This window comes from Leucopleurus acutus, assembly GCF_964270905.1.
Source record: "Leucopleurus acutus genome assembly, chromosome: 2".
Classification (NCBI taxonomy): Eukaryota; Metazoa; Chordata; class Mammalia; order Artiodactyla; family Delphinidae; genus Leucopleurus; species Leucopleurus acutus.
Genome location: NC_139143.1, coordinates 172,373,876 through 172,394,600, shown reverse-complemented (window position 1 = coordinate 172,394,600; position 20,725 = coordinate 172,373,876). Strand labels below are relative to the sequence as shown.

Genomic DNA, 20,725 nt, shown 5'->3' with positions numbered 1-20,725 from the left:
CAGCGGCCATGGCTCACAGGCCAAGCCGCTCCGCAGCATGTGGAATCTTCCCAGACCGGGGCACGAACCTGTGTCCCTTGCATCGGCAAGCGGACTCTCAACCACTGCGCCACCAGGGAAGCCCCTCTTTGTATGTATTTTAAAGACAAGCTAAAGAAATCTTGATTGAACTCTAGTTAGTAAATTTGTCATTTGTAGAGGTATTCCTATAGCAATTCTGTAACTATCAGTATTTTGTGTGTATTGTAGGATTGAGCAAATGAGTAAATATATCAGTGTTGTTGGGATAAATTTATCAGTTAATATATAATAAATATATTTATAATATTGATATAATATACCAATGATGTTCCCTTCTAACTATGGGAGAAGGGAAATTCAAATATGGAATAGGCAACAGAAGAACTCTGAGGTATTGGATTGGAATTAGCAGTATCTCTGTGAATTCATGGTTGTTTGTTTGTTTTGGCTGTGCCACGTGGCTTGTAGGATCTTAGTTCCCCGACCAGGGATTGAACATGGGCCCCAGCAGTGAAAGCGCTGAGTCCTAACCAATGGACCGCCAGGGGATTCCTGAATTCATGGTTTAAAAATACATATATTTTAATATAAATTTATATATTATTTCCAGCTCTGTCTTCTGAAAGGGTCCAGAAGCAATGATACCTCAATAGCCATGAGTTACTGGTTTCTAAATACCATTCCCCACTAGAAAGAACAGGGGTCCTTGGAGGAATAACTGATTCAGGTCTGGGACAGCGAGTGTACGAGATGAGCCTACAACATCTTGTGGCAGAAGATCAACAGAAAGTAAAGAAAGAAAAATGACAGGAACATATCATAAGGACACAGAAGCCAGCTTGAAAGGCATGCTACTGGCCAAACCCATGGCAATTTGAGCATCAGGATGAATAATGACAATAATGAATTAAAACCCACTGAATTAAAAAATACCTGATTTTGCACTGGTAAGAAAGAGAGGGAGAGAAAGAAGGGGTGGGGAGAGAGAAAAGCACTTCATTCTAGTAGATTGCTGACCACTAAATGAAGAAATGATAAAGTTGGAAAAAATCACCATTTTATAACTGTCACACCACATCATACCAGTAATTGATTCAGGCAAGAGTAATCAATGAATGATTGAACCATTGGGTGAAAACTTGATGGTGGACAGGATGTTTGCACAATGTAGAAGTATTTCCTCACAGATAGCAAAGGGGAAAATAGTAACATTAGAGTGGAGAAACCTGGTAGATACCACCTTAACATCAGGTGACACTGATAGTGTGCACTGAGGAGGACACAAAATCACCTAGGTGGTATTTCTGTCAAAATGCATTATCTAAAACTAATCACGAGGAAATAATCAGACAAATCCAAACTGAGAGACATTTCTCCAGAACAGCTGACATATTCTTGAGAAATGTCAATGTCGTAAAAAACAAAGGACTGAGGAACTGTTCCAGATTAAAGGAGACTAAAAAGAAAATGGCAGCTAAATGCAGTGTGCGATCCTGGATTGGATCCTAGATCAGCAAAATCAAAGGGATAATATTGGGACAGTTGGTGAAATGTGAATATAGACTGTATATTGAATAATAATTGTGTCAGTGTCAAATTTCCTGACACTGAAATTTAAGTATGTAAAGGTTCTTGAGGTCTGTAACTTATTCTCAAATGGTTCAAGAAAAAAGTGTGTGTGTGTGTGTGTGTGTGTGTGTGTGTGTGTGTGGAGAGAGAGAGAGAGAGAAAGAGGAGAGGGGGGAGAGAAAGAAATGTTAGCAGTTAATGAAATAGGGGAAAGGTATATATGGGTGTTTTTGTACTATTCTTGTACCTTTTTATATGTTTGAAATTGTTTCAAAATAGAGAGTTAAAAATGTTCATTAAGAAAATATAAAGAAGTGTTGTAGTGGCAGCAACTGAGTAAGAGGGCCTGAAGGGAGGTTGAGATTAGAGGATTTAAGTTTAATGTTGATTAGGGTAATTCTAAGGTGTTCTGGTATATAGACCAAACCACTTCTCTGTATTCCTTGGACATCTTTGCTGAGCATTTCACATCCCCTTTAGTTATATGCGCTAGCTCATCTTGTCTCAGTGAGTTTTATTGTCATAACCAGACAGGAGCCAAATATCCTGGGATTTCAGTTTGTGGCCTGCAGTCCTCACTTCGGAGGCAGGTGGTACTTGCTTTCAACATCCCTAGGGTTTTCAAAGTCCACCTTAAAGTTCTAATCTCACTTTGATCCATTCTATTTCTTCCACTTGTGGATTTCTTGGCATAGTGTTAGGCATTAACACTGAGAGGTAGAGAGAGGGAGAGGAAAGTAACCTCACTTTACAAATAAGGAGAGTAAAACAGCACTTGCAAGGTCACATAAGTGGTAGAAATAAGATTAATAAGATTTATTTCAGGGGGGACTTCCCTGGTGGCGCAATGGTTGAGAGTCCGCCTGCTGATGCAGGGGACACGGGTTCGTGCCCCGGTCCAGGAAGATCCCACATGCTGCGGAGCGGCTGGGCCCGTGAGCCATGGCCTCTGAGCCTGCGCGTCTGGAGCCTGTGCTCCGCAGCAGGAGAGGCCACAACAGTGAGAAGCCCGCGTACTGCAAAAAAGAAAAGAAAAGAAAAGAAAAAAGGTTTATTTCAGGCCTGTCTGGCTTTAGAGTTCACATTCTTTCCACCTCAACCATGTGTCTACTTTTTTAAAGGGCTTAACAAATAGTTCTTGGCTTGGTGGGTTTATTCTCTTGCCTTATTAGTTTTCTTAATATTGTCCTTAAACAAGTTGAAAACATTATATGTCCCACCTTCACAACTGGCTTGATGGCTTTTTTGTTTCTTGTATAATTTGAGCATAAATTCACTAGAAACAAGTCATATCAAACTAGATTGGTTTTCTTTTTTAATATAATTAGTATGGTAGACCAGGGCAGTTTCATAGTGTAACCTGATTCTAACAAAGACTTGTCGGAGTTTTATTACAATATCAGTTGAGAGAAGTAAATTAGATAACAAGTTCATCAAATAGCCTGTAAGAAACAGATGGAGCAGAGATCTGACTTTGTGAGAGATTTCAAGAACTATCCTTTAGATCAGGGGTCAGCAAATTATGACTTGCAGGCCAAATCCAGCTTGCCACCTGTTTGTTGACTTAGTTTTTTAAGATCATTTTTATTTTATGTAAGTGTGCAATTCAGCATTTTTTTGTTTTTTGTTTTGTTTTAGTATATTCACAAAGTTGTACAACTATCACCATTACCTAACTCCTGACATTTTCATCACCCCAAAATTGAAACCCTTTTAGCAGTTACTCCCCATCCCCTACCCCTGGCTCCACCCCTGGCAACCACTAATCTATTTTCTGTCTCTATGGATTTTCCTATTCTGGACATTTCATATAAATGGAATCATACAATATGTAGCTTTTTGTATCTGACTTCCTTCACTTAGTATGATAATTTCAAGATTTATCTATGTTGTAGCATGAATCATACTTCATTCCTTTTTATGGCCAAATAACATTCCATTCTATAGCTATACCACATTTTGTTTATCCACTCATCAGTTAGTGGACATTTTGCTTGTTTCCACTTTTTGGCTATTATGAATACTGCTGCTATGAACAATTTGTGTAAAAAATTTTGTATGGACATATGTTGTCAGTTCTCTTAGTTATATACTTAAGAGTGGAATTGCTGTGTCATATGGCAACTCTAGGTTTAATTTTTTGAGGAACTGCCACACTGTTTTTCAAAGTGGCACCACCATTTTACATTCCCACCAGAAATGTACAAGGGTTCCAGTTTCTCCATACCCTTACCAATACTTATTATCTGTCTTTTTTTATTATAGTCATCCTAGTGGGTGTGATGTGGTATTTCATTGTGGTCTTGATTTGCATTTCCCTAATGACTAATGATGTTGAGCTTCTTTTCATGTGCTTATTGGCCAATTTGTATATCTTCTTCTCTGGAGGAATGTATTCAGATCCTTTGCCCATTTTTAAATTGTTACTTATCATTTTATCATTGAGTCATAAGAGTTCTTTGTATGTTCTAGATAATAAACACTTATCAGATATGTGATTTGAAATTTTCTCTCTCATTCTCTGGGTTTTTTTCAGTTTCTTGAGAGTGCTTTTGACACACAAATTTTTAATTTTCATGAAGTTCAAATTATTTTTTTTCTTTTGTCACTTATGCTTTTGGTGTCATATTTAAGAAACCATTGCCTAATACAAGGTCACAAAAATTTACACCTGTGTTTTCTTCTAAAAGTTTTATAGTTTTAGATCTTATGTGTACATCTTTGATCCATTTTGGGTTAATTTTTATATATGGTGTCATGTAGAGGCCCAGCTTCATTCTTTTGCATGTGCATATTGTTATTACAGCACCATTTGTTGAAAAGACTATTCTTTCTTTCATTGAATTGTCTTGGCACTCTTGTCGGAAATCAGTTAACCTTATATAAATGTAAGGGTTTATTTGTGAACTCGTTACTCTATCCCATTGATCTAAATTTCTGTCCTTTATGTCAGTACCACATTGTTTTGATTACTGTAGCTTTGTAGTAATTTTTGAAATTGGGAAGTGAGTTTTCTAACTCTGTTTTCTTTTTCAAGATTGTTTTGGCTATTTTGGGTCCCTTGTATTTACATATGAGGTTTATGTTCAGCTTGTGAATTTCTTCAGAGAAGGCAGATGGGATTTTGATAGGGATTGGGTTGAATCTGTAGCCGCTTATTTTTATAAATAAAATTTTATTGGAACACAGCCACACTCATTCATTTATGTATTGTCTATGGCTGCCTTAGTAATTCAACAGCAGAATTGAGTATTTATAACAGAGACCATATGGCCTGCAAAACCCAAAATATTTACTGTCTGGCTCTTTACAGAAAAAGTGCCAACCTCTGTTTGAGATGATGGAGTAAACTTATGCTCTGAAGCACCAGAGGGCAGAACCTGGGAGTCATTCATTAATTCAGTCATATGTTCAAGCGTATATTGAGTGCCTACAATATGCCAGAAATGTTCTAGACTCTGGGAGATGAATATAGCAGAAAATAAGACAACACATTTCCTGGCCTCATGAAGCTTCTTGCTATGGCCTGTATGACACCCTTAGAATATTGCCTCTAGTCACCTCCCTGAGCTTATCTTGCCTTACTCTGTCCCTTTTATCACTATGTTCTAGCCACACTGACCTTCATTCTGTATCTACAGCATACCAAGCCCATTCCTACCTTTGTACTTTTTCTTTCCTGTGCCTGGCATGCTTTTCCTTCTCAGCATTAAAATTTCTCCTCAAACATAGCTATATCAGAGAGGCTTTCCCTGAAAGCCTCTAAAGTATATCTAAAGTATAACCTGTCACCATGTTTTATTTTCTACATAGCGTTTATCACTATCTGAACTCATTTTATTGATTCCTGTGCTTATTTTTTTTCTCTCCCCCACCACTAGAGTTCTCTATCTTATTTAGCACTGTAGCCTTTGCATGTATAAGAGTGCCTAGCACATAAAAAATAAAAATAAGATCAATCAATCAAATAAAAAGATTGAATGAATAAAGAGAATTTGCAGGGATAGACCGCAGATATAGGTCAGCATAAGGAAAAACTTTCTGACATGAGTTATGGTTGTTGACTTGCCCCACTATATTTATACTTAGATTTTTAGCTAGAACATATAGAAGTTGAAATATATTTTAAATCATTCCTTTTCATGACTTCTAGGAGGATTTTTCCTTCCCCAGTAATTATAGTTCACATCAGGCTATACTATAAGTCTTGAATTATCATGGTGCAAGGGAAAGAACATACTTGGATTTGATTTCCAGTTTTGCTACTCAGCTATCACAGTGCTTTATGACTATTGAATTGGTTCCCACAACAACCCTATGAGGTTATGTATATTATCTCCTTTTTTAGAGATATAAAACCTGAAGCACAGAGAGGTTAAAGAACTTGCTCAAGGAAACACAGCTTGTGAACATGAAAACACATTAACTGTCCTTTATGGACAGTTTAATGGATTTTGAAGGGTAATTATGTGAAGCAATTAGGACAGGGCCTGACACATAGTAAGCTAAGTTTTAGTTATTCTTGTTACTCTTACTGCTCCATTTAGTAATTCTGAGGCACACTAAAATTTGAGAAACCATTGAACTAAGTTAAAGAAGCAACAAAAGGATGTTATGGAGATGTCTGGGTAGTCTGATCATTCTGCCTTTAAGATAACTATCAAATCATTAAGTGAATGGAGAGCAAGTGAAGAATTGTCGAGTTTTATTTGCCTTCAGGACTCACTCCATTCTGTCGTATTACAACTATGTAATCTCAATACATGCTAATAAACACGTGTATTGTGAAGTTTAAATGAATTGATATACGCAACAGCTTAGCACTTACCCTGGCATTTAGTAGATGCTTAATTAATGTTTGCTGGATTTTCATCTAAATCTTCCTTGCTCAGACTCATATTCACACTGTCAAGGAGTTATAGAGAAGCACATGGCCATCTGTTTCCTCTCTTTCCGAGTTGGCATTTCCTGTGGAGGGTCCACTGAACATCTCTAACTCTCATGCTCTTTGGCATTGATCTTTTCAGTGGAACTTCATTATACAAACGTTTAGGTCTGAAGTCAGTGGGTATGTTAAACATGTATGTGGTTTGGGTTGCAGTTAAGAGAGGGCCCTTACATGTATCCATGCAAACTGGGCCACAGTTATCTCCAAGCTAGACTATGTCCTCAAAGATCGTTTAAGCTTGCTCTTAAAGCCTGATGCTCCTGTCTTCTGGGTTTTTTTGGTACCTCTCTCCTTCTTCTTTTATTGTAGACCTTAGTCTCATGTCACCATAGACATGGACCTGTCCTTGTTTATTCTACTGTCTATTCCCTTTTCTCCCAGTGCCTTATACCTAATGGGTGTGGAATAAATGAATTGTCCGTTTGGTCAGAGCTTAGGGTAACAATTTAATAGCTGCAGAAATAACCCTTTAGAAAAAGTTAGTAAATAGGAAGGAGTCCAGTTGTTCAAGATGTATACCCTTTGTGAGTATTCTGGCCATGTGGAGGGGTCTTTGAGAGTCGGATCTGGAAGAACACACAGAGGTTGGCAAGAGAAGATACCTGAAGCTGAGTTCCACGAATGGGAGCCAGCATTTACCAAAGTGTGCTATAGGCACCTTGCATATATTACATCATTTGATCTCCACAGTGATCTTGTCCGGATGACATTATCATCATCTCCATTTCCCAGTGAAGTATCTGAGGCTCTGGGAATCTTAAGTGACTGCCCATATACCTAGAAAGAGGCCAAGCTAGAGCTGAACCCAGACCGTTCTTTCACTTTACAATTCTGCCTCATATGTGTGACCCAGCTTCCTCTTGTAAAAGAATTGCTGTTACAATTCTGCCTCATATGCCTCATATGTGTGACCCAGCTTCCTCTTGTAAAAGAATAAATCTGGACAAAAGGATCTCCAGTCCTTTGGGTTATGCCAGGATACACATTGGTTGGCAGACTTCCTAGCTCTTTGCTTCTCTTTTCTTATTCCCTTAATGCAATGTGTCCCAACTTTTTCCCCTATCAAGAATGACCTTTATTATTTTTTTCCCTGTAGGTCCTACATTTTGATAGATTGTTGTCTCCTAAATTGTATTAATTAATAACGTTTCTTATTTTAATATACTTCTCCACACCGTGACTGCTCAGCAGAGCTCCTGAGTAGCATTGGCTATACCTAACGTTACAACACAGATTGTATATATTTCCAGTCAAATGCAAAAAATCATGACTTTGTGCCTAGTCTGGGTTGCCCAGTCACCTGTAAATGGTCTTTTCCCACTGGACTTTCTTTTCTTGTGTGTGTGGTACGCGGGCCTCTCAGTGTTGTGGCCTCTCCCTTTGCGGAGCACAGGCTCCGGACGCACAGGCTCAGCGGCCACGGCTCATGGGCGCAGCCGCTCCGCGGCATGTGGGATCTTCCCGGACTGGGGCACGAACCCGTGTTCCCTGCATCGGCAGGCGGACTCTCAACCACTGCACCACCAGGGAAGCCCCCACTGGACTTTTAAAATACGTCAACTCGGGACTTTCCTGGCGGTCCAGTGGTTAAGAATCTGCACTTCCAATGCAAGGGGCACGGGTTCGATCTCTGGTCAAGAAACTAAGATCCCACATACTGCATGGCACAGCCAATAAATTAATTAATTAATTAATTAATTAAAATACATCAACTCACCAAAATTGGAACTGATCTAAGTGTACAATACTAAGGTAGAGATGAATATAGTTTAAACTTTGGAGGAATATTCTATAACCATTTGAAGTGATGCTTATGAGATCATAATAACATGGGGAAAGGCTAATGTTATAAGTTTGGAGAAGAGGAGGAGAAAACAAAACCTCATCAGCTCCTCCAGAGGACAGGAGATGTGTCTGTCTGACTCAGTTATATCTCTCTGTTCCAGTACAGTACTGGCAGACACATAGCAGGCGTTTAAGTTTTGAGGGAAATACCCCGAAATTTAAAAAGCCAAAATGGAGCTTCCCTGGTGGCGCAGTGGTTAAGGATCCGCCTGCCAATGCAGGGAACATGGGTTCGAGCCCTGGTCCAGGAAGATCCCACATGCGCCACAACTACTTAGCCTGTGCTCTAGAGCCCATGTGCCACAACTACTGAAGCCTGCACGCCTAGAGCCCATGCTCTGCAAAATAGAAGCCACCACAATGAGAAGCCCACGCACTGCAACGAAGAATAGCCCCTGCTCGCCACAACCAGAGAAAGCCCGCGCAGCAATGAAGACCCAACAATGCAGCCAAAAATAAAAATGAATAAATAAATAAATTTTTTAAAGTAGATTGTAAAATAATATTTTAAAATTAATTAATTAAAAAGGCAATATGACACCATGGTTAAGAGCCAAGCTCTGGAATCTGTCAGACATGAATTCACATTCTTACTATACTGTTTATACAGTATGGGGTATTAACCTTTTCCTCATCTGAAAAATGAGAATAGTAGTGGTGTTTCCATCACAAGGTAGTTGTAAAGTTTAACTCAAAGCATAAATGAAGGGCACAGTATTGTTCCTGGTAAATGGTGAGATAGCGCTTATTATATATCAGCTACCACTATCACTATTATTAGTACTACCTTGTTTCTTCCCTCTCTTTATTGAGGTATGATTTACATAAAAATAAAGTGCATAGGTCTCAAGTGTTGAGTTAGATGAGTTTTGGCACTTGAGTAACTACCACCCACGACAAGATAGAGAATACTTCCATCACCCTGGAAGTTCCCATGGTGCCCTTTCCAGTCAACACTCCTACCTCAGAGCAACCACATTTTGGCTTCTGTCTCCATAGATTAGTTTTGCCTGTTCATATACTTTCTGTAAATGGAATTATATAGTATACATATTTTTGTGTTTGGCTTCTTTTGCTTATCATGACGTTTTTTGAGTTTCATCCATGTGGTTGCATGTATCTATGGGTAGTTCCTTCTTGTTTCTGAGTAGGATTACACTGTATGAATACACTACTTTTGTGTATTCATTCTCCTGTTGATGATCATTTGGGTTATTTCCAGTGTAGGGCTTTAAAAATTAAAGCATCTATGGATATTCTTATACCAGTCTTTAGATGGACAAATGTTTTCATTTCCCTTAAGTAAATACCTAAGGAATGGTATTGCTGGGTCATAGGGTGGATATAAGCTTAACTTTATATCAGACTGACAAACAGTTCTCTAAAGTGATGGCAGCAGTGAGATCTCTTTTTAATACAGGTGGGAATAAGGGTGACATTTGAGGTAATCCAGCACAGCCAGAGAAATACTTTGGAGTCATATGGACCTGCGTTCCTATCCGGGCTCTGGTGTTTACAATTTGTGTGACCCTGGCTAAGTTATTTAATATCTCTGAGACTTGGTCTCACCTGTAAAAAGGGAGTGGTAATGAGATCAGGTATATTAATAGCTAGTATTCTACCTAGCAGTGGCATGCCAAATTGGGGGCAGTAGTGCAGGCTTGTAAGGGGGTGCATTGTCTGTAAGGAATTTAAAAGCAGTAAGAAAACCACCTAAAAGTCCATTTGCTTTTTATCATTATGCACCTACAATTCTAAGCAGTGTCAGTGGTAAAACGCTTCTCCCTGCCTCCTTTTCCTCCTGTATACCATGCTACCTAGAAATTTATAGGAACTTGTAATAAATAGTAATTATAATCAATATTTAATAAAGTTAAGCAGGAAGTAAGGGGTTGTAATTTTTAACTTAAGTGAGATTTGTAGCTTTTATTCCAGGTACTTTCTCTGTGCACTTTCTGTTTTCTCCAGATCCCTGGTGTGGAAGGCTCACCCTAAGTAGAAACATTTCCTGGGTTCCAGGGAGGCACACAGAGGTCTATTCCTCTTTAGGAGCCATCTGTAAACAGTCCCTCCTCTCTGTTCCTTTAAAGTTTGAGGTTTTCTCCCCTTTTTACCCAGTGTTTAATTCTGATATGTCATAGGCATATTTTCTTCCATTGTATTTGTCAACGTAATTATAGATCGTGTACCTAATCTAAGCCAGCCTTATTTATCAAGTCCAGAACAAATCCTCTTAAACAGGCTGTGCCTTGTAAATTAGCTTCCCAAACATACATTCTAACTTATGGGGCCCTTTATTAATGTTTTTTGTCAATAGTTACTTTGTATTTATGTAGAATCTGGTTTGGGCTTTCTCTCTACACTTTCTCCAACTTACCTGCCTCTGAGCTATTTTTTACTATGTAAAAATGAATCATAAGTATCATATTTGTCTACCGTGGCCTGTCTTCTATACTTTGGATGGGCTACTGATTTGAGGACAAATACAGTAATTCTGGAAGCATTAATACATTTCAGACAGTGCTTAAGAGCCTGAGCTCTTGAGTTAAAATGCTTCCTGATACCACTACTAGCTGTGCCACATTAGCCATGTCTAACGTGGGGGGGGGGGGTTGTTTGTTTGTTTACACCACCAAGCAACTCTCTGCTACCAGCTGGGTTCCCTATGATGTAACTCAATTCTGACAGAATCTACCTGGAGATAGCATCAGATCCCACAGGTTAAGGGTTCAGTCTTACAAGACTGCCCTGCTGTTCCCTACCCCCAACACCTACTTCAGATGGCAGTGGCAAATCCAGGTTGTCACCTGTGCTTTGGACCAACTGGCTATAGATTAGAGGTTCCAAACACCTTCTCCTTTGGTTCAATTAATTTGCTAAAGTGACTCACAGAACTCAGAAACATTTTACTTACTAGATTACCGATTTATTATAAAAGGATATAATTGAGGAACAGCCAGATAAAAGAGCTGCATAGGGCAAGGTATATGCCGCTCTCCCCAAATCTTCACATGTGTACCAACACAGAAATTCTCTGAACCCTGTCCTTTTTGCTTTTTCTTCACATTGGCATGGTTGATTAAATCATTGACCATTGGTGATCAGTTCAACCTCCAGTCCCTCTCCCCTCCCTGGAAGTCAGGGAGGTGGGACTGAAAGTTCCCGCTCTCCAATCATATGTTTGGTTCTCCATCCTTGGGTGCTTTCCAAAAATCACTTCATTAACATAAACCTCAGGTGTTAGTTGAAAGAGGTTTGTTATGAATATCACGAAACCTTTATCACTCTTATTACTTAGGAAATTCCAAGGGTTTTAGGAACTCTGTGCCAGAAGTAAGAATGAAGACTAAATATATCTTTCTTAAGTATAAATATATATATAAATCACAGTATCGCAGCAGATTACCTAACCTCTCTGAGCATTGTTTTTCTTATCCATGAAATAAGTAATGATACCTGTTTCTTTTTTTTTTTTGACATTCACATTGTATTTCTAGAATATAGATGATCATTCAAGTTAGAAGTTAGTTAATTTTTTAATTTAATTTAATTTTTTTATACAGCAGGTCCTTATTAGTCATCCATTTTATACACATTAGTGTATACATGTCAACCAATCGCCCAATTCAGCACACCACCACCACCACCCCCTGCCGCTTTCCCCCCTTGGTGTCCATATGTTTGTTCTCCCAATTCATCACTCCACCTCCCCGCCATTTTCTCCTGTTGGTGGCCATACGTTTGTTCTCTACATCTGTGTGTCTATTTCTGCCCTGCAAACCAGTTCATCTGTACCATTTTTCTAGGTTCCACATATATGTGTTAATATACGATATTTGTTTTTCTCCTCTGGCTTACTTCACTCTGTATGACAGTCTCTAGATCCATCCATGTCTCTACAAATGACCCAATTTCGTTCCTTTTTATGGCCGGGTAATATTCCATTGTATATATGTACCACATCTTTTTTATCCATTTGTCTGTCGATGGGCATTTAGGTTGCTTCCATGACCTGGCTATTGTAAGTAGTGCTGCAATGAACATTGGGATGCATGTGTCTTTTTGAATTATGGTTTTCTCTGGGTATATGCCAGGTAGTGGGATTTCTGGGTCACATGTAATTCTATTTTTAGTTTTTTAAGGAACCTCCAAACTGTTCTCCATAGTGGCTGTATTAATTTACATTCCCACCAACAGTGCGAGAGGGTTCCCTTTTCTCCACACCCTCTCCAGCATTTGTTGTTTGTACATTTTCTGATGATGCCCATCCTAACTGGTGTGAGGTGATACCTCATTGTAGTTCCGATTTGCATTTCTCTAATAATTAGTGATGTTGAGCAGCTTTTCATGTGCTTCTTGTCCACCTGTATGTCTTCTTTGGAGAAATATCTATTTAGGTTTTAATATTGAGCTGCATGAGCTGTTTACATATTTTGGAGATTAATCCTTTGTCTGTTGATTTGTTTGCAAATATTTTCTCCCATTTTGAGGGTTCTCTTTTCGTCTTGTTTATGTTTTCCTTTGCTGTGCAAAAGCTTTTAAGTTTCATTAGATCCCATTGTTTATTTTCGTTTTTATTTCCATTATTCTAGGCGGTGTATCAAAAAAGATCTTGCTGTGATTTATGTGAAAGAGTGTTCTTCCTAAGTTTTCCTCTAAGAGTTTTATAGTGTCCAGTCTTACATTTAGGTCTCTAATCCATTTTAAGTTTATTTTTGAGTATGGTGTTAGGGAGTGTTCTAATTTCATTCTTTTACATGTAGCTGTCCAGTTTTCCCAGCGCCAGTTATTGAAGAGACTGTCTTTTCTCCATTGTATATCCTTGCCTCCTTTGTCATAGATTAGTTGACCATAGGTGCGTGGGTTTATCTCTGGGCTTTCTATCTTGTTCCATTGATCTATATTTCTAGTTTTGTGTCAGTACCATATTGTCTTGATTATTGTAGCTTTGTAGTATAGTCTGAAGTCAGGGAGTCTGATTCCTCCAGCTCTGTTTTTTTCCCTCTAGACTGCTTTGGCTATTTGGAGTCTTTTGTGTCTCCATACAAATTTTAAGATTTTTTGTTCCAGTTCTGTGAAAAATGCTATTAATAATTTGATAGGGATTGCATTGAATCTGTAGATTGCTTTGGTTAGTATAGTCATTTTCACAATATTGATTCTTCCAATCCAAGAATATGGTATATCTCTCCATCTGTTGGTATCATCTTTAATTTCTTTCATCAGTGTTATAGTTTTCTGCATACAGGTCTTTTGTCTCCTTAGGTAGGTTTATTCCTAGGTATTTTATTCTTTTTGTTGCAGTGGTAAATGGGAGTGTTTCCTTAATTTCTCTTTCAGATTTTTCATCATTAGTGTATAGGAATGCAAGAGATTTCTGTGCATTAATTTTGTATCCTGCAACTTTACAAAATTCATTGATTAGCTCTAGTAGTTTTCTGGTGACATCTTGAGGATTCTCTATGTATAGTATCATGTCATCTGCAAACAGTGACAGTTTTACTTCTTCTTTTCCAATTTGAATTCCTTTTATTTCTTTTTCTTCTCTGATTGCCATGGCTAGGACTTCCAAAACTATGTTGAATAATAGTGGTGAGAGTGGACACCCTGTCTTGTTCCTGATCTTAGAGGAAATGCTTTCAGTTTTTCACCATTGAGAATAATGTTTGCTGTGGGTTTGTCGTATATGGCCTTTATTATGTTGAGATAGGTTCCCTCTATGCCCACTTTCTGGAGAGTTTTTATTATAAATGGGTGTTGAATTTTGTCAAAAGTTTTTTTCTGCATCTATTGAGATGATCATGTGGTTTTTATTCTTCAATTTGTTAATATGGTGTATCACATTGATTGATTTGCATATATTGAAGAATCCTTGCGTCCCTGGGATAAATCCCACCTGATCATGGTGTATGATCCTTTTAATGTGTTGTTGGATTCTGTTTGCTAGTATTTTGTTGAGGATTTTTGCATCTATATTCATCAGTGATATTGGTCTGTAATTTTCTTTTTTTGCAGTATCTTTGTCTGGTTTTGTTATCGGGGTGATGGTGGCCTCATAGAATGAGTTTGGGAGTGTTCCTTCCTCTGCAATTTTTTGGAAGAGCTTGAGAAGGATGGGTGTTAGCTCTTCTCTAAATGTTTGATAGAATTCACCTGTGAAGCCATCTGGTCCTGGACTTTTGTTTGTTGGAAGATTTTTAATGACAGTTGCAATTTCATTACTTGTGATTGGTCTGTTCATATTTTCTATTTCTTCCTGGTTCAGTCTTGGAAGGTTATACCTTTCTAAGAATTTGTCCATTTCTTCCAGGTTGTCCATTTTATTGGCATAGAGTTGCCTGTAGTAGTCTCTTAGGATGCTTTGTATTTCTGTGGTGTCTGTTGTAACTTCTCCTTTTTCATTTCTGATTTTATTGATTTGAGTCCTCTCCCTCTTTTTCTTGTTGAGTCTGGCTAATGGTTTATCAATTTTGCTTATCTTCTCAACGAACCAGCTCTTAGTTTTATTGATCTTTGCTATTGTTTCTATTTCATTTATTTCTGCTCTGATCTTGATAATTTCTTTCCTTCTGCTAACTTTGGGTTTTGTTTGTTCTTTCTCTAGTTCCTTTAGGTGTAAGGTTAGATTGTTTATTTGAGATGTTTCTTGTTTCTTGAGGTAGGCTTGTATAGCTATAAACTTCCCTCTTAGAACTGCTTTTGCCATATCCTATAGGTTTTGGATTGTCCTGTTTTCATTGTCATTTGTCTCCAGGTATTTTCTGATTTCCTCTTTTATTTCTTCAGTGATCTCTTGGTTATTTAGTAATATATTGTTTAGCCTCCATGTGTTTGTGTTTTTTACTTTTTTTCCCCCTGAAATTGATTTCTAATCTCATAGCATTGTGGTCAGAAAAGATGCTTGATATGATTTCAATTTTCTTAAATTTACTGAGGCTTGATTTGTGACTCAAGATGTGATCTCTCCTGGAGAATGTTCCGTGCGCACTTGAGAAGAAAGTGTAATCTTCTGTTTTTGGATGGAATGTCCTATAAATATCAATTAAATCTATCTGGTCTATTGTGTCATTTAAAGCTTGTGTTTCCTTATTAATTTTCTGTCTGGATGATCTGTCCATTGGTGTAAGCGAGGTGTTAAAGTCCCCCACTATTATTGTGTTACTGTCAATTTCCTCTTTTTTTTTTTTTTTTTTGCGGTACGCGGGCCTCTCACTGCCATGGCCTCTCCCGTTGCGGAGCACAGGCTCCAGACGCGCAGGCCCAGCGGCCATGGCTCACGGGCACAGCCGCTCCGCGGCATGTGGGATCCCCCCAGACTGAGGCACGAACCTGCATCTCGCACATCGGCAGGCAGACTCTCAACCACTGAGCCACCAGGGAAGCCCCAATTTCCTCTTTTATAGCTATGGAAGCCCCAATTTCCTCTTTTATAGCTATTAGCAGTTACCTTATGTATTGAGGTGCTCCTATGTTGGGTGCATATATATTTATAATTATTATATCTTCTTCTTGGATTGATCCCTTGATCATTGTGTACTGTCCTTCCTTGTCTCTTGTAACATTCTTTGTTTTAAAGTCTATTTTATCTGATATGAGTATTGCTACTCCAGCTTTCTTTTGATTTCCATTTGCATGGACTATCTTTTTCCATACCCTCACTTTCAGTCTGTATGTGTGCCTAGGTCTGAAGTGGGTCTCTTGTAGATAGCACATATATGGGTCTTGTTTTTGTACCCATTCAGCAAGCCTGTATCTTTTGGTTGGAGCATTTGATCCATTCATGTTTAAGGTAATTATCAATATGTATGTTCCTATTATCATTTTCTTAATTGTTTTGGGTTTGTTTTTGTAGTTCCTTTTCTTCTCTCATGTTTCCCACTTAGAGAAGTTCCTTTAGCATTTGTTATAGAGCTGGTTTGGTGGTGCTGAATTCTCTTAACTTTTGCTTGTCTGTAAAGCGTTTGATTTCTCCATCGAATCTGAATGAGATCCTTGCTGGGTAGAGTAATCTTGGTTGTAGGTTCTTCCCTTTCATCACTTTAAGTATATCATGCCACTCCCTTCTGGCTTGTAGAGTTTCTGCTGAGAAATCAGCTGTTATCCTTATGGGAGTTCCCTTGGGAACTCCTAGGAGAGTCGTTTTTTCCCTTGCTGCTTTCAATAATTTTTCTTTTTCTTTAATTTTTGCCAATTTGATTACTATGTGTCTCCTTGGGTTTATCCTGCCTGGGACTCTGCACTTCCTGGACTTGCGTGGCTATTTCCTTTCCTATGTTAGGGAAGTTTTCGATTATAATCTCTTCCAATATTTTCTATGGTCCTTTCTGTCTCTCTTCTCCTTCTGAGACCCCTATAATGCGAGTGTTGTTGCATTTAATGTTGTCCCAGAGGTCTCTTAGGCTGTCTTCATTTCTTTTCATTCTTTTTTCTTTACTCTGTTCCACAGCAGTGAATTCCACCATTCTGTCTTCCAGGTCACTTATCTGTTCTTCTGCCTCAGTTATTCTGGTATTGATTCCTTCTAGTGTGTTTTTCATTTCAATTATTGTATTGTTCATCTCTGTTTGTTTGTTCTTTAATTCTTCTGGATCTTTGTTGAACATTTCTTGCATCTTCTCGATCTTTGCCTCCATTCTTTTCCCGAGGTCCTGGATCATCTTCACTATCATTATTCTGAATTCTTTTTCTGGAAGGTTGCCTATCTCCACTTCATTTAGTTGTTTTTCTGGGGTTTTATCTTGTTCCTTCATCTGGTACATAGCCCTCTGCCTTTTGATCTTGTCTATCTTTCTGTGAATCGATACCTGTTTCTTAAGATAATGGATGTAGAATGCTGTATTGGTTTTCTATTGCTACCACAACAAATTACCACAAACTTAGTGGCTTAAAACAACACACATTTATTATCTTACAGTTCTGTAGGCTGGAAGTCTGCCGTGGGTCTCACCAGGCTAAACTCTTGACAGGGCTATTCTCCTTCTGGAGGCTATAGAGTAGATCCGTTTTCTTGCAATTCCCGCTTTCTAGAGATTGCTGTATTTCTTCACTCGTGACCCCCTTCTTCCATCTTCAGAACTGGCAATAGCAGGTCAAGTCCCTTTCACACCTACATCTCTCTACTCTCTGCAGCCAGGAGAGGTTCACTGATTTTTTTTTTTTTTTTTTGATGTGGACCATTTTTAAAGTCTTTATTGAATTTGTTACAATATTGCTTCTGTTTTATGTTTTGCTTTTTTGGCCCCGAGGTATGTGGGATCTTAGCTCCCTGACCGAGGATCGAACCTGTACCCCCTGCATTGGAAGGCGAAGTCTTAACCACTGGGATGCCAGGGAAGTCCCAACGTTCACTGATTTTAAGGACTCGTGTGATTATATCGGGCTCACCTGGATAATCTAGGCTAATTTCCCACCTCGAGGATTTTAACCTTAATCATATCTGCAAAGTCCCTTTTGCCACCTACCATAACATATTCATGGGTTCCAGAGGATCAGGACATGGTCGTTTGTAGGGGGGCCGTTGTTCTCCCTACCACAAGTGCAAGGTACTGTGCCTCGCTCTTTGTAAACCCTCAGTAAGTGGCGCTCGTTCAAGGCCCTCGGTACTCTGGGAAGTTGCAAACTGAAGACTGAGCCCTGGGCACAAGTAATTTAAAGCCTGGTAGGAAAATGAGAGGCGTGAGGACAGAAATGATTCTGATCCAGAAAGAGTGACCAGAGTCATGTGTGGGGTGTCCACCAAGTGCTGTGGGAAAGTGAGAAGCCTCAGGTCAGTAAGTGGTCTGGCGAGTTTGAACAGAATGAATGTGTCAATAATGTGTTTAAGTGCAGAACCCAGAAAGAAATGAGGATCAACTCAAATGAGAATCTTTATGGGACAACGGGTAAGAAGGAAGGAGAAGGCAGAGGAAAAGCCTCTTCTGCCTAGAGAGTCAGGGAATTAGATTTGTTCATGTCTCTTGATTCTTCCCACTAGTCCCCCTGGACTCACTTGTTCATTATGCAGCAGATATGTGCCAGGCACTGTACCTGGCCTAGAGGATACAGTGAACACAGTACACAGAGGCCACTTCCCTGCAGCTCAGTGTGGTGAAGCAAAATAACCATGTCAACACAGAGCCATGATACAGTGTGGCAGTAGGAGCCCACAGGAAGGATGTGCCTCCTTCCCAGATTTACAGGGTGGGAAAGGCATCTTGAGGGAAGTGCTGATAAACTGCGGCCTGAAGAATGAGTTAATCAGGATGCTCTGGGCCACAGGTAACAGCCCAACTCAAGTAACCTTAAACAATAATGACTGGAAGCCCAGGAGTAGGGTAGGCATCAGGGTTGGTTACTCTGGTCACTTTGGCTCCATTTTTCTGTGATTCCCTTGGCTGGGCTTTCCTCTCTCTGTTTATTTCACTCTCAGGCTGGCTACCCTCGTGGTCCCAAGTCCCGGAGTCACATTAGGACACCCAGCATCCAGAGGAAGAAAGGCATCCCTTTCATAGACTCTCTCCTGAAAATGAGAAAACTCCTTTTCCACACACTCCCAGCAGCTGGTCCCCTTGCATCCGATTGGGGTCACAGGCTCATTTCTGAGCCAGTACCTGTGTCCAAGTGAATGCCGTGTCCAATTTGGCTTAGATCTAAGTTCCTGAACCTATCACTGTGGAAAGGACAGTGAACTTACACATGGTCTGATTTGGGCTGGGCAGATAATGAAATGAAAATCAAGGTGCCATTAGGAATGAGGGAGGGTGAGGGAAAGAAAGAACAGAGTGTAGGAATGGAAGTGACTTGTTCTCTCCTTCTCCCATGTAAGACTAGTTTCTGCCACTTCATACCTTCTGCTTTCCATGGATTCTGTTTCCTCTTATTTCTAGCTTTGCCATGACTTCTCTCCGCACATGCTTTCAACTTCAGCATCTGTCATTAACTGCCTCACTTCTCCATGTCTCTCAATTCAAATCCCCAAGCTTAATTTACCTCACTATACCAGGCTCCACCTACTTGGAAGTAAGCTGCAGAAGATCTAAATACAAGATTTATTTTGTATACTGATCTGCCCCCAGCATCTGAACAGTACCTGGCATGCAGTAAGTGCTCGATGAATTAAATATGTGCCAAATGAATGGAAGATCAGCCTTCTAGCTAATCGGCTGCCTTTCAGTCAGTTGCCCTCTGCCAGATTTTCTGTGGCTGAGGGGGTGTCCCTTGAAGGGACTGTTGACATGTCCCCTCTAGTGGTAGGAGCAGAAATTTGTTTGGATATAACTTCTACTACTATTATCTGAACTTCAGTTTACTTTTCTGCAAAATAGGATCAATGAAATCTGCCCTTTATGGCTCAGAGGGGTTCAGTATCAAGTGAGATCATGAATATGAAGGTACTTTATATATTGTAAAATGCCAGGCAGTTTAATTCAATCCTGGTCACTCACATACGCCTGGAAAACACTGATGACAGAAAGGCTGTTTTACCTGTTCACTTCCACTTCTTGATGTTGAGTGATCCAGGAGAACCTCTAATTGACTCTCTTCTTGTCCCTCTCCATTTGCTCCCCCAGGGTCACTCAGGATGTGTCAACTGTCTGGAGTGGAATGAGAAAGGAGAGTAAGTGTGAGCTCTGACACCTAGGGGGTGCTGGAGAATGGTATGGGGAGGTTGGGAGAAGGGGACTTTCCTTCCTCTTTGTAGATCTAAGGAAAAGAATGGACCCAAGAGTGGAGACTGCTGCTCTGTGCTATGTACTTAAGTTTAGTTCATCATTATCAATACACAGTTAAACAATGAATTACAGATAGATGGAAAGTTGAATGACCTTCCAAACCCTGTTTTTTTGATAAGCTATTGTATTTAAGGAATGATGAGAAATTCTCAGGACAAAATAGAAGAGAATCAATCACTGTTTACAAGATAACCTTATATTCTGTGACATCTACTGTTCTTCAAGTTCTGTGTAGCCTAAGTCCTTATCAACTGGGAAACATGGGATAGAGGAAGTGGGGGCAGGAACTTGAGAGGTCAGAACTGTTCTTTCTCTCTACTTGCAGCTTGCTGGCCTCTGGTTCTGATGACCAGCACACGATTGTGTGGGACCCGCTGCACCACAAGAAGCTGCTTTCCATGCACACAGGACACACTGCAAATATCTTTTCTGTCAAGGTGAGCAGGATAAGCCACAAAGCAAGTGGACAGTGTGACTGGGCTGTGCACGTGGTTGTGTTTGCATGTGTGTGTCCCATGTATACCCTGGGGTCACAGACATCTTTGTGATCTGAGCATCTGCTGGTGATTCCTGAAATTCCGTCTCTTTTCCATGCTCTGCTTCTTCTCTTAGAGCCAAGAGGCCAGCTCCA

At 39.6% G+C, this 20,725-nt stretch overlaps 1 protein-coding gene across 2 annotated transcripts in view; it reads left to right on the top strand.

Annotated features, from left to right (window-relative positions):
- WDTC1 (WD and tetratricopeptide repeats 1) overlaps positions 1–20,725 on the top strand; it is a 71,579-nt gene that overhangs the window by 31,910 nt on the left and 18,944 nt on the right. For both annotated transcript variants that reach the window (XM_082832539.1, XM_082832540.1), the window contains 2 exons: positions 19,933–19,979; positions 20,420–20,531. In XM_082832539.1, the coding sequence (XP_082688665.1) occupies positions 19,933–19,979; positions 20,420–20,531 (159 nt within the window). The remainder of the gene's footprint in view (positions 1–19,932; positions 19,980–20,419; positions 20,532–20,725) is intronic.